The sequence below is a fragment of the Eriocheir sinensis genome, chromosome 44, assembly GCF_024679095.1.
Source record: "Eriocheir sinensis breed Jianghai 21 chromosome 44, ASM2467909v1, whole genome shotgun sequence".
Taxonomy (NCBI): domain Eukaryota; kingdom Metazoa; phylum Arthropoda; class Malacostraca; order Decapoda; family Varunidae; genus Eriocheir; species Eriocheir sinensis.
The window spans coordinates 6,474,124-6,488,026 of record NC_066552.1 but is presented as its reverse complement, the minus strand read 5'-3'; the positions used below and the strand labels follow the sequence as shown (position 1 = coordinate 6,488,026).

The 13,903-nt window shown below is 40.3% G+C and overlaps 1 protein-coding gene across 37 annotated transcripts in view; it reads right to left on the bottom strand.

Annotated features, from left to right (window-relative positions):
• Positions 1 to 13,903, bottom strand: part of LOC126980361 (muscle calcium channel subunit alpha-1-like) — a 261,653-nt gene that overhangs the window by 82,089 nt on the left and 165,661 nt on the right. For all 37 annotated transcript variants that reach the window (XM_050830186.1, XM_050830184.1, XM_050830154.1 and 34 more), the window contains 6 exons: positions 6,288 to 6,393; positions 3,743 to 3,882; positions 2,781 to 2,902; positions 2,186 to 2,338; positions 1,678 to 1,886; positions 413 to 516 (listed from right to left, as the gene is read on the bottom strand). In XM_050830186.1, the coding sequence (XP_050686143.1) occupies positions 413 to 516; positions 1,678 to 1,886; positions 2,186 to 2,338; positions 2,781 to 2,902; positions 3,743 to 3,882; positions 6,288 to 6,393 (834 nt within the window). The remainder of the gene's footprint in view (positions 1 to 412; positions 517 to 1,677; positions 1,887 to 2,185; positions 2,339 to 2,780; positions 2,903 to 3,742; positions 3,883 to 6,287; positions 6,394 to 13,903) is intronic.

Below are 13,903 nucleotides of genomic sequence, written 5' to 3'. Positions count from 1 at the left end.
CTGAGTAGGCACTAACTAAGGAGTTATTGGTCAAACCTCTTCTTAATAAAATTTGACATGCCTTAGACTTTCCTCACCTTTAGTAATTTCATGTCCTTGATAGTGACTGGGAGGTCACCTGGTAATGTCTCCTAAATGCAGTATACTATATTATTTATAATATCATCACTTTTTTATCTGACCAATGATTTTCATCAGCAGCTGGATGAGCTAGTTCGTTTAAAACTTCATAAAAAGTATAAAATGATGACTGAGCTGAAATAATAGAGAAGTAATGAATATGAAGGATATCTCAACAAATGAAGTAATGATGAATGAAAACTTTCCATATGAATAACCCAAACCTGTCAAGTGAATTATAGTACGGCACAAATGATGTGTGGAACCAACGAAATGAGGAAGTTAAACTCACCCGCTGAGGACACCAAGAATGAGGTTCATAACGAAGAATGCACCCAGGATGATCATGGACACAAAAAATATCCACTGCCAGCTGTTACCCATGGCATCTGCAATCTGGGGAGGGAAGGTACGAGTGAGAGATGGATGTGGTGGTGATGGTAGAGGTGGTGATAGTGGTAGTAAGGGCAGGATGAGAAATAAACAAAAAAATTAGGAGAGAGTGTGATCAGAAGAGGAAAAAGAAAAAATGGGAACTGACTGTGAGAAGGAAGAATAGAGGGTAACTTAGAAGAGAAGGCCTCCAATAAAGGTATAACAGCACAGGAGGAAGACAAAAATCATTAACCTGTTGTCTCTAGTCCCCAGATGTATGATAATAGAGATATAAACCAGTGCACCTACCAAGCTCAGCCCAGAGATAAATAGACATAAAATAATGAACTGACCTGAACTAATAATGGTATGAACCTGTCCTCTACAAAGCAATCAGAACTACAATAAACAGGTCAAACAACTATACTAATGGTTCTCAGAAATATTATCTCTGCTTGTTCTGAAAGGCTCCATAGAGTATGTCTGCATGTGTTGGTAGTGTTCTCTATTAACCCAGTAGCAGCAGGGATCATGTTTCCTAATGGTCCCTCTAAGCAAGAAAAATGAGAAAAATCATCACTAACACAAACCATATCATAATATATTTCAAGGCATTTAGGATCAGTTTATGCATCATTTATTTTTGGGGGTTTATATCATGGCACAAATTTGGCCCTCGCTGCTACACGGTAAAGCCACAAATTTGGCCCATCGCTGCTGCCGGGTTAAGCCACCATAAGGACACTGGGTCATGTTCTAAATGCTGCATGTCCTTATTGGTGCATACTCCTTTAATGTAGGGGATACAAGACTACGCTAGGGAGGGGCATTCACGTTGGTACTGTAAGACACTGCCACCTCTTACATCACCTGTTTCCAAAGGCCAAAAAGGAGATTAGTCGGGTTCTAATGGTGGTATTTCTGGTTCATGGTATTGAGAAAGGGTCAAGCTACCACCAGGGTCATGAAACTATCCATGGAAATGCCCAAAACTCCTATGAATGCCATGTCAAGTGTGTGTGCTTGGGCAACGAAATGTTTAATATGACCCTCAATTCCATGAGTCGAGACAAGCTGACTACACATCCCTCTGACAGGTCTTCATACCCTTCCTGCTCCTCCATTTCAAGACAAAGAAAATCAGAGCACCCAGCCACAAGCCCAGGTTCCTAAATTACTTACATAGTACATCATGTCCGTCCAGCCTTCCATGGTGATGCACTGGAACACGGTGAGCATGGCAAGGCCAAAGTTGTCAAAATTGGTGATGCCGTAGTTAGGTCCCTCCCAGCCGTCCCGACACACCCAAAACTGGCCGTCGGAGTTAAGGGCGGAGCAGTTGAAGCCAGCGGTCTCGTTGTCACAGGGGTGCGGTGACTCCATCCTGCTACCTGTGTGTGGGAATAAGAAATGAGAAACTGAACAGGGTGAAGAAGGTATGAGTGATTGAATAAATGGATGGAGAAGTAAGGGATTGAATGCTAGGAAGAAGGGGTGAGGTATTGAGGGATGGGAAGGTGTGAGGATGGATCGGGTTTTGAGAAGGGCTGACGAACTATACAGGGTGAAGGAGGTATGAGAAATTGAAGAAAAGAATAGAGAAGGGACAGACTGAATGGTGGGAAGAAGAGGTGAGGGGAAAAGTGGGAAGGAGGAGTGGACCATCCTTGCTCTAATCTGAGTAACTTACCTGTCTCATTATTATAGCAGGTGAAGTGAAGCTCGCCGGAGAAGAGCTCGAGTCCAATGATGGCGTAGATGATGATGACAAACATAACAAGGAGGGCAATGTTGAGCAGTGGCACCATAGCCTTCAGGATGGAGTTCAACACCACCTGTAGGCCTGGAAAGGGAGCAAACGCTTTAGAACATGACAAGATAGTAAGGTGATTATGTCAAGTTAAAGTTTAATTGCTACACTAACATGACAGGAGTGAATGTAATGTGACAAGACTCAAGAGTTGCATAACTTGTAATGGGTGCTGACAGAACATGACAGTTGTCAGTATGTTGTGTCATAACACAAAATTAAATATGACAGGAGGCATGTGAACTAGGCTCATAAGATAAAAAAATATGATTTGCCGAAGAATATTCTTTTCTTCCATCATTATTGCTATAATCTAAAAGACATATTGATTTTTATTAAGATAGTAAGCGGGCACGGACTGAGTACTTTCAGAGATATTAAATTCTAAGTTTACTGCTCGTTAGCAAGCTCAATAACTACTAGAGGCAATGGATCTGGCATATGTATTCTGAAAGACAGGCCCTGAGTGACTCACTTGGCACGCCGGACACCAGCCTGAGTGGCCGCAGCACCCTGAAGGCTCTGAGCGCCTTGACATCGAAGCCGGCCTCGCCACCTTTGCCCTGCATCAGGAAGTCGAGGGCACCACTCACCAGCCTGGGGGCCAACACAGCCAGTCAGTAATGGTAATAAAATGAATGATAATAATAAAAAACTCTAAGGGTAAGGGTAAGGGTAAGTACAGAAGTAGAATCAGCACAGAGCTAATTTAGTCATGAAACTCAGGAGAAAAGCTACGAAATATGGCAGAGAAAAAAAACACAACAGGGTTACAGGGTGACAGCAGTCTGCCTCTTCCTTTGGCATCATGTGGAGCCAAGGGAAGATCCAACACCTGAGTAGTGATTGTAATGCTGTGAAAAGAAACAATCTAAAAAATAGCTACACACACAATGCCAGATAGAGTCTTGGTATAACTTTAGTGCTCCCAGTTGCTTATGCTGCTAGAAATAAAAACAAAAGACTATTTGCGCAGGATCTGGCGATACTGGTTTCTGGGCCGAGGCTCCACGCTCACATACACACCTACTAAAAAAAAGTAAGTACATTTCACAACTGCTTCGGGGGATGAGAACTGTTTATACACAATTACTTAGGGGGTTATTTTGCCTACACTTCTTTTTTGTTTGCAATAGAGGAAGCAATTCAAGGGAAAAAAAAGAGAAGAAAACAATAATGAAAAAAGCCCGCTACTCCTACTACTCCTACTGCTACTACAAAGAGTCAAGAGGAGTGGCCGAAAGATAGGTCAATTTTGGGAGGAGAGGTGTCCTGATACCCTCCTCTTACGACCAGGGGTGTGGAGTTAGAAAAAAAAAAAAAATCTCTCAGACTCCGACTCCACACCTCTGCTTACGACGCTGCATTAGTCCATCTTGAGCCGCATCATCATCCACTTGCTGGCCCATTCACCATTAAACTGCTGTGTCCACTCACCCGATGACAACAATGAGGAAATCCAGCGTGTTCCATACGCTCCGGATGTAGGCGCCCGGGTGCAGTATGAACCCGTACGCGATGATCTTCATGAAGCATTCTAGCGTGAAGATCACCATGAAGATGATCTCGATTTGTTCCTGCGGGGAGGCGAGAGGCGTTAGTGTGTTAACAAATGTACATAGCCTGCCATCCAATCCAAATACTCTCAGCACACAAACATATTAGGGCATTTCCTAAGGTAATCTTCATGAGTACAGTAGCAAAACGCCGTCGTCTACTCCGCCGTCCGTGACAATAGCCTCGCAGCACGAAGCGTAGGACATACCTAATTAATTAATCTAACCAAACTAATAACTTAACCGGACCCAATTCAACATTATCTAACCAAAATACAATATAATGCAAGTAATAGCCTCGCATGAGATGACAATTATAAATTCAATATTATCTAAAAATAAATAAATAAATAAATAAACAAAACAGCCTCTCTTTGATTATTATTCATTTGTATACATAACTAAGGTACATGGAATATAAACCCAGCCTCTATACACACTAATCCTTCACAGGGACAACTAACATGAAACATACAAGTCAGACTCTACAATCTCACGAGTCTATGATGTAAATTATATCACCTACTGCTAAGCAAACTGTGGCTATAAGGACTCGAATGAAAAAAAAACTCTATGGAGGCTAAAAACACGGAAATTAACGCCATGACAACGCACAGCCTCCAACTCTTGCCCTAACGTTATTTTATATTACCATGGGGCTACGTTCTACAAATGCTCGGTACCGCGGAATGAAACACCCACAGAGACACTAAGGAATGTCCAAGCAACACTAAAATCCACTAATATTGTACACTTGGCGTGAGTCCTAGGGGGGGGAGTGGCGTATTTGATTAAGTAATTGATAGTTTATTGTTGCAAGTAAACAACAAAGGAGAAGGGAGGAGCATGCCATCCCAACCCCCAGGCAGTACAGAGTGTGTTAAGTGACTCACCGACTGACTCACTTGCTGGGACCACAAGAAAGAAACACATGAAATGGATCAGCCAAGTCACACACGGAGAATGGCTGACTCACCGAGCAAATGAATGAAGCAACAAGTCATTCACGTCCCACCAGGAGACTCGATCCACTCACCCCCACATGCAACAGACCTGACTCTGCTAAGTTCTAACACGCGTTGGTATTTTTAGACGACCCTGCCTCTCACATCAACAATTTCCAAAGGCCAAAAAGGAGGTTAATCGAGTTCTAATGAGTGTTCTTTTAAGTTCGCGGTACAGAAGAAGGCTCAGACTACCACCAGGGTCATAAAAGTACCCCTGGAAATGCCTTAAACTCCCACGAAAGACTAGTAAATTACGTGTTCTTGGGCGCAGGAATGTTTTAAAATATGGCCCTTACCCAACACGCCACATGATGCAACAAGTCCACTCAAGTCCACTTAAATGAATCACATGTGGAAATAACGACTCACGCTATTAAAGGCACATGGAGACAGTCGAAGGAATGTTAAAAATAAAAGGAAGAAAAATATATATGAAAGGTAAGCTTGTAATACTGCTGTTTGTACAAAGACGATCAAAGGGGGTTGCTAAAGTACTATAATTATGACCTCTACTCTATAAAAAAGAAAAGAAACGTAGAGAATATCCAAGTAAAGAACAAACATATCATTACCATATAACACACACACACACACACACACACACACACACACACACACACACACACTAACCTATCCTAGCCTAACCAAACCAAACCAAAGCAAATCAAACCTAACCAAACCTAGCCTAACCTAACCAAACCTAACCTAACCTAACCTAATCTAACCTAACCTAACCTAACCAAACCTAACCTAACCTAACCTAGCCTAACCAAACCTAACCTAACCTAACCTAATCTAACCAAACCAAACCTAACCTAACCAAACCTAACCTAACCTAACCTATTCTAACCAAACCAAACCAAACCTAACCTAACCAAACCTAGCCTAACCAAACCTAACCTAACCTAACCTAACCTAACCTAACCAAACCAAACCTAACCTAACCAAACCTAGCCTAACCAAACCTAACCTAACCTAACCAAACCTAGCCTAATCAAACCTAACCTAACCTAACCTAACCTAACCAAACCTAGCCTAACCAAACCTAACCTAACCTAACCTAATCTAACCAAACCAAACCTCACCTAACCAAACCTAGCCTAACCAAACCTAACCTAACCTAACCTAACCTAACCTAACCAAACCTAACCTAACCTAACCTAACTAAACCTAACCAAATCTAACCTAACCAAACCTAACCTAACCTAACCTAACCTAACCAAACCTAGCCTAACCTAACCTAACCAAACCAAACCTAACCTAACCAAACATAACCTAACCTAATCTAACCAAACCAAACCTAACCTAACCTAACCTAACCCACTTATACACAAGCACAAGACACGTATCACAGTAGCACTCCATTCTTACTCCATCCAGGTCACCAGCCACCAGAGACCCCAAGACCCCACGACTCACCAGCTGGGCATTGGTGGCGTTGGAGTCGGAGTTGGGGTACGGCGTGTAGACCGCCAAGGCCACGCAGTTGGCGAAGATGGTCACCAGGATGAACCACTCGAAGGGCCTGGAGGAGCTGGTTAAGGAAAAGGTACCGGGGGTGTGTGTGTGTAGTACAGTAGTAGTATAGTAGTAATAGTAGTAGTAATAGTAGTAGTCGGAGAAAATAAAAAATAAAATAAAAACGTGAATATTCAGCTTCCAACCTTAGAACGAGGAAGAATCGAATAGATAGATAGGTAGATAAATAGATAGATATATAGAATAATTGATTGATTGATGAACGGATGAGTAGATGGATATATAGATAGATAGAATGACTGATTGATTGATGAACGGATGGGCAGATGGATTGATAGATAGATAGATATAGATAGATAGATAGATAGATAGAAAGATAGATAGAATAATTGATTGAGTGATGAACGGATGGGTAGATGGATGGATAGACATAAAATGACTGATTGATTGATGAACGGATGCGCAGATGGATAAATGGACAGATAGATAGAATGATTGATTGATTGATGGACGAAGGATAGATTGAGATGCTATTGTTACTCTCAAGGTATCAAAAGTGTAAGGGAATCAAACACCAAAGCCACCTATTATATGGCGCAAAGAAGTATAACGGAAAGAAATACGACAACATGATAAAAAGAGAAATAAGCACAATATACTGTACACTGCAACATGGATTACTCTCTCTCTCTCTCTCTCTCTCTCTCTCTCTCTCTCTCTCTCTCTCTCTCCATTGTTTACGCATCCTCTATTTCCTCATCAAAAGAAAGTCAATAACATCTATAAATAAAGCTGCATTTTTGTTCCCATTTTCTCCGCGATAAGAGAGAGAGAGAGAGAGAGAGAGAGAGAGAGAGAGAGAGAGAGAGAGAGAGAGAGAGAGAGAGAGAGAGAGAGAGAGAGCAAGGAGATTAGACAAAGCTTTTAGTGAGCGTTATAAGAGACAGCAGGAGGCTGAGGAAAGGAGGGAGGAAAGCTCTCTCTCTCTCTCTCTCTCTCTCTCTCTCTCTCTCTCTCTCTCTCTCTCATGCCTTAAAGCCCCCTGCTTGTATTTTGATGGAAATATGACCTTTAAGTTAACCCACGGAGAGAGAGAGAGAGAGAGAGAGAGAGAGAGAGAGAGAGAGAGAGAGAGAGAGAGAGAGAGAGAGAGAGAATTACGTTTCCATAGCAACCAGAGATCCTAGAATACGTCCACCATCTCTTAACCAAATCTTTCCATACATCTCTCTCTCTCTCTCTCTCTCTCTCTCTCAGGCCCCCCGAAGCCCCCCTTCACACATATATTAGGCTGGCAATAATCCCCTCGCCGCGCCGCCTCCCGCCAGCCCGTAACACTTGGCCCGTCAGAGCGGAAGCCGAGATGGGAGCACGAGGATTCGGAGGCTTTCAGATCACAACAAATATTTCTTCCAAAGGCCACAAAGGAGATTAATCGGGTTATCATGAATGTTTTTTTTATGTTCATGGTGCAGAAGCCTTGTCGAACTTTCATAAGGTCCATAAAACAACCCATGGATATACCCACAGCCTCTACAAAAACCTTATCAAATGTGTGTGTGTGTATGGCCTGTATTCTGAGACGATTTCAGCTCATTACAAATATATCGAAAGGCTACAAAGGAGATTAATCGGGTTCTCATGAGTGTTTTTTTCATGTTCATGGTGCAGAGGCCTTGTCAAACTATCACTAGGCTCATAAAACTACCCATGGAAGTACCCACAACCTCTAGGAAAGTCTTATTGAAGTGGGTGTGTTTTGTCATTTTCTGGTCTCGATTCATTCCTAATTAAGTTTTTTCCTTATGTCCGGTTTAGTGAGGCAGTTACTAGGGCTTTGTGTTGATATATGTTAGATTAGTAGAACGGATTTATGTTGTGCGTGAAGCGATTATTCCTAAACGGTTAATTATTGCTACCTTGAGAAGCGATAACAGCGGTGGTGGTATAAGAGGAGAGGGAGGAAGGGGAAGAGGCGAGAAACACCACGGGAGCATAAGGAAGAAGAAGAGGAGGATGGGAAAGAGAGAGAGAGGAAGAGGAATAGAAAGATGGGATGGAGGAAGAGGATAAAAATAACATGGAGAAAATAGAAAAGGGGCAAGAATGAAAGGAGAACACGGAGAAGGAAGAACAACTAAAAGCAGAATAGGTAACAAAAAACAGGAGTAAAAATAAACGGGAGAAAAAAAGAACAAGCACAACAAAAACAAGTAGAAGCAGAAAAAATAAAAATAAAAATAGGAGTAAGAAAACGAGAAAAGCAAAAGGAAGAAGAAGAAGAAGATGAAGGTGAAGGTGAAGGTGAAGATGAGGATGAAGATGAAGAAGACGACGACGAAGAAGATGAAGATGAAAAAGAAAAAGAAGAAGAAGAAGAAGAAAAAGAAGAAGAAAAAGAAAAGAAGAAGCAGGAAAACAAGAAGAAAAACAAAAACAAAAAGAAGAAGAAGAAGAAGAAGAAGAGGAGGAGGAGGAGGAGGAGGAGGAGGAGGAGACAGGTATCTGGTGAGGCGCCTTGGCAGTGGGTTATACGAATTTATGGTCGTCGGGGGAGCGCTAACATCGAGTGAGTGTCGGAAGATTGACTCAGAGGAGGTGAGGAGTGTCGCAGGCCTGATCTCCCCTCCCCCTCCCCCTCCTATTATCTGACCAGCACAAAAACATCTCCTTATCTCAGTCTTCGTTTTCTGCTTTCTTATTTTTCCTTATCTTATTTCTCGGCTCATTTTCACATTATCTTTTTTTTTGGTTTCATTTGTCCAATTTTCTTCCTTCTTTTCTTATATTTGTTGGTTCATTTTCACAATATTTTCCTTTTATTTGCTTTGTTTTTTCCAATTTTTCCTATTTTTTATATTTTGGTTCATTTTCACAATATTTTCCTTTTTTTGGTTTGTTTTTTCCTATTTTTCCTACTTTTTTTTATATTTTGGTTCATTTTCACAATATTCTCCTTTTTCCCTTTGTTCTTTTCCTCTTTTTCCTGTATCTTTATATCTTTTGATCCATTTTCATTATACTATCTTTTTCTTCTTTATTTTCCTTATTTTTCCTTCATATTTCTTGGTTGATTTCCACAATATTCGCTTTTTATTCTTTGTTCTTTTCCTCTTTTTCCTACATTTTTATACCTGTGTCGTTTTTTTTTAGTCTTCGTGTTTTCCTTTCTTTTCCTTTTTATTTTTTCCTATATCTTCACATCTTTTGGTTCATTCTTAAAATATTTTCCTTTTCCTTTGTTTTTTCCCTATATTCCTGTATTTCTATATCTGCGTTTTTTTTCGTTATAGGGTCAAGGGTTAAGGAGGCGGAGATGAGCACCGAAGTCACGCGCAGTTTAAGATTCCAAGCTTTTTATTTTATTTTTACATCTTTTTTCTCTATTTTATCGATCAAAGTATTTTTTTCTATTTTTAAACTTCATTTTTTTCCCATTTCTTTCTTTCTTTATCGATTTTTTTTTCTATTTTACAACTTCATTTTTTCCCCATTTCTTTCTTTTTTTATCGATTTTTTTTATCTTCTTCAACTTTTTATTTTAATTTTTTCCTCTTTCCTTTTTTATCGATCCGTTTACGAGTCTTTCTTGTCTCCTTTACAACTTTTTAACGTCTTCTTTTTATCTTCCTCAAAATGGTCTTCTTCTTTCTTCATCCTTTTCTTGAGTTCGAAATTGCTAAGTATTTTTTTGGTTTCCTTCTTTATCATTTATTTGGTGCACGATTTATTTTTATTCTCCTTTCTATCTCTCTCAAAATTATCTTTTTTCTACTTCTCATTTCCCTTCACTCTTAAACGTCTGCTTCTTTATTCTTCTTTCGTCCCCTTAAGATCGATTTTTTCCTTCTTTTTATACTTGTTCATTTTCACACTATTTTCCTTTTTTTGGCTTTGTTTTTCCTATTTTTCCTACTTTTTTTTATATTTCTTGGTACATTTTCACAATATTTTTTTTTTGGCTGTTTTCCTATTTTTCCTTTCTTTCTCATAATCGTCTGTTTTTCTCCTTCCTTTTTCCATTAATTGTCGGCTTCTCTTTATTCTCCTTCCTTTCTTCTTTTCCCTCACAATCATTTTCTTATTTATTTCCTTTTCTTCTCTCACAATCGTCTGTTTTTTTTTATTTTTCTTTCTTTCTCTCATTATCGTCATTTTCTTTTGTGTTCTTCATCTCTTCGTTTTTTTTTTTCCTTACTTTTTCCCACAATCGTATTTTTCATTTTCCTTCATTTCTCTTATAATTCTCTTTTTTTTTCTTCATTCTTCCTTTACCCAGAATCATGTTTTTTTTCTTTTCATTCCCTTTCTTACTCCTTTTTCGGCCTTTTCTCTACTTTTATCTTTGTTTTCCTTTAATTTTTTGTTCTTCCTTACTCCCAAAATCGCCTCCTTTTTTTCCATTTTTTCTCTCCATTCCATTTTTCATTCAATTTTCGTCCTCTTTCTATATTTCATTCTCCTTTCATTCCTTGTTCTTCCTTACTCCCACGATCATCTCCTTCTCTATTTTCCTTCTATTCCATTTTCAACTCCCTTTTCGCCCTCTTTCTATATTTCATTCTCCTTTAATTCCTTGTTCTTCCTTACTCCCATAATCGTCTTCCTTTTCATTTTCCTTCTATTCCATTTTTCACTTCCTTTATTGGCGTCTTTCTATATATTATTCTCCTTCCTTTCTCTGTTCTTCCTTACTCCCACAATCATCTTCTCTATTTTCCTTCTATTCCATTTTCAACTCCCTTTTCGCCCTCTTTCTATTTCCATCGTCTGTCTTCCGTCATCATCTTTATAGGATCTAAAATACCTCCGCTTCTCCCTCCGTCATTTCCTGTACCTCCCTTCTTCTCTCCCCCTCCTCCTCCTCCTCCTCCTCCTCCTCCTCCTCCTCTTCTTCCTCTTCTTGAATATTCTCGTTTTCTTTCTAGGTGTGTTCCGTTGCTTTTTCCTCCTCCTTTATTTCACCTGTTTTTCTTCTTCTTCTTCTTCTTCTTCTTCTTCTTCTTCTTCTTGTTGAATATTTCCCTTTTCTCTCTAGTTTTTTTTTTGTCTCCTCCTCCTCCTCCTCCTTTACTTCTTATTTTTCTTGTTCTTTTTCTTCTTATTGTTCTTGTTTTCCTTCCTTTTTTCTTCTTCTTCGTCGACGTCTTTCTTATTTTTTCCACAGTTTCTTCCTTCTTCTCCTTCCTTGCCTTCTTTTCCTCCTCCTCTTCCTCCTCCTCCTTCTCTCCCTCCTCGTTTATTTCCATAGTTTCATCTTTCTCCTTTCCTCTCTGCCTTCTCTTCTTCCTCCTTCTCTTTCTCTTCCTACTCCTCTTCCTCTTCCTCCTCTTCCTCCTCCTCGTTTTCCTCCGCCTCCTCTTATGATTAAATATCTAACTTAACATCGATCCCAAAATCTTCTCTGCCCTTCCAGCGTCCTCCTACCTTTTCCTCACATTACTCTTCTTCCTCCTCCTTCTCTTCCTCTTCCTCCGTCCTTCCTTCCCCCTTCTCCTCTTACTCCTCCTCCTCCACCTACTCATTCTTCCTCCAGCATTCCTCCTCCTATTACTCTTCTTACTCCTCCTCCTTTTCCTCTTACTCTTCCTCCGATTTCCCTCCTTCTCCTATTGCTCTTTTTCCTCCTCCTTCTCTTCCTCCGGTTTTCCTCTTCCTATTACTATTATTCTCCCTCTCTTCTTCTCTTCCTCTTCTCGCTCTTCTTTCTATTTCACCAGTTTTTTTTTTTCGTTTCCTCCTCCTCCTCCTCCTCCTCCTCTCCGTGATGAAGGAATGTCAGTCTCCTGCTCCACACCTTCACTTTGTATAATTAATCTTTTTGTCCTTGTTACTTCTCTTCTACTTATGAGAGAGAGAGAGAGAGAGAGAGAGAGAGAGAGAGAGAGAGAGAGAGAGAGAGAGAGAGAGAGAGAGAGAGAGAGAGAGAGAGAGAGAGAGAGAGAGAGAGAGAGAGAGTTAAATTTTCCCCACTCAAAAGATGAAAGCAAAGTAATGAATGGCCCTCAAGAAGCGACACACACACACACACACACACACACACACACACACACACACACACACACATACGGAGAGAAAAAACACACACACATAAACACACGGAGAGAAAAAACACACACACATACACACACACACACACATACAAATTGACACCAGAACCAATAACAACACATCATAAATCAAACAAATAAACAGACAAACAAACAAACAAACAAACAGGAAGAGGAGGAGAAAATAAATAAGGGAAGCAGGAGAGAGGAGAGATAACCCTAATAACAAATGAACATCGGGTTATCGGATTAGAAGAGGAAGAGGAGGAGGAAGAGGAGGAGAAAAGTGAGGGGGAGGATGATGATGATGATGAGGAGGAGGAGGACGAGGAGGAGGCGGGGTAAGAAGAGGGGGAAGAGAAGAGGGAGAAAAAAGGGGAAAAAAAAGAAAAGGATGACCTAGTAGACTGCGAATGAAGGAGAGACGGAAAAGAAAGGAGAAACTGATGATGATGATGATGATGATGAGGAGGAGGAGGAGGAGGAGGAGGAGGAGAAACACGAGGAGACAAAAGAAGAGGAGGAAAAAGAATAGGGGGAAGAGGAGGAGGAGTAAAAGGGAAATAAATAAAAAAACAAAGAAAAGGAAAGAGAAAGCAAACAGCGAATGAAGATGAAGAGACGGAGGAGGAAGATGAAGAAAATGATGATGATGAGAAGGAAGAGGAGGAGGAGAAGCACGAGGAGACAAAAGAAGAGGAGGAAGAAGAATAGGGGGAAGAGGAGGAGGAGTAAAAGGGAAATAAATCAATAACACAAGAAAAGGAAAAAGAAAACTGACTGCGAATGAAGATGAAGAGACGGAAAAGAAAGACGAAGAAAATGATGATGATGATGAAGAGGAGGAGGAGAATGGGAAACACGAGGAGACAAAAGAAGAGGAGGAAGAAGAATAGGGGAAAGAGGAGGAGTAAAAGGGAAATAAATCAATAACACAAGAAAAGGAGAGAGAAAACAGACGAAGATGAAGAGACGGAAAAGAAAGACGAAGAAAATGATGATGATGATGAAGAGGAGGAGGAGGAGAAACACGAGGAGACAAAAGAAGAGGAAGAAGAAGAATAGGGGAAAGAGGAGGAGTAAAAGGGAAATAAATCAATAACACAAGAAAAGGAGAGAGAAAACAGACGAAGATGAAGAGACGGAAAAGAAAGACGAAGAAAATGATGATGATGAGGAAGAGGAGGAGGAGGAGAAACACGAGGAGACAAAAGAAGGAGAGGAAGAAGAATAGGGAAAAGAGGAGGAGGAGTAAAAGGGAAATAAGTCAATAACACACAAAAAAAGAAAAGAGAAAACAGACTGCGAATGAAAATGAAGAGACGGAGGAGGAAGACAAAGAAACTGATGATGATGAAAAGGAAGAGGAGGAGGAGAAACACGAGGAGGCAAAAGAAGAGGAGGAAGAAGAATAGGGGGAAAGAGGAGGAGGAGTAAAAGGGAAATAAATCAAAAACACAAGAAAAAGAAGAGGGAAAAAAATACAGACTAATGACAAATTAAACA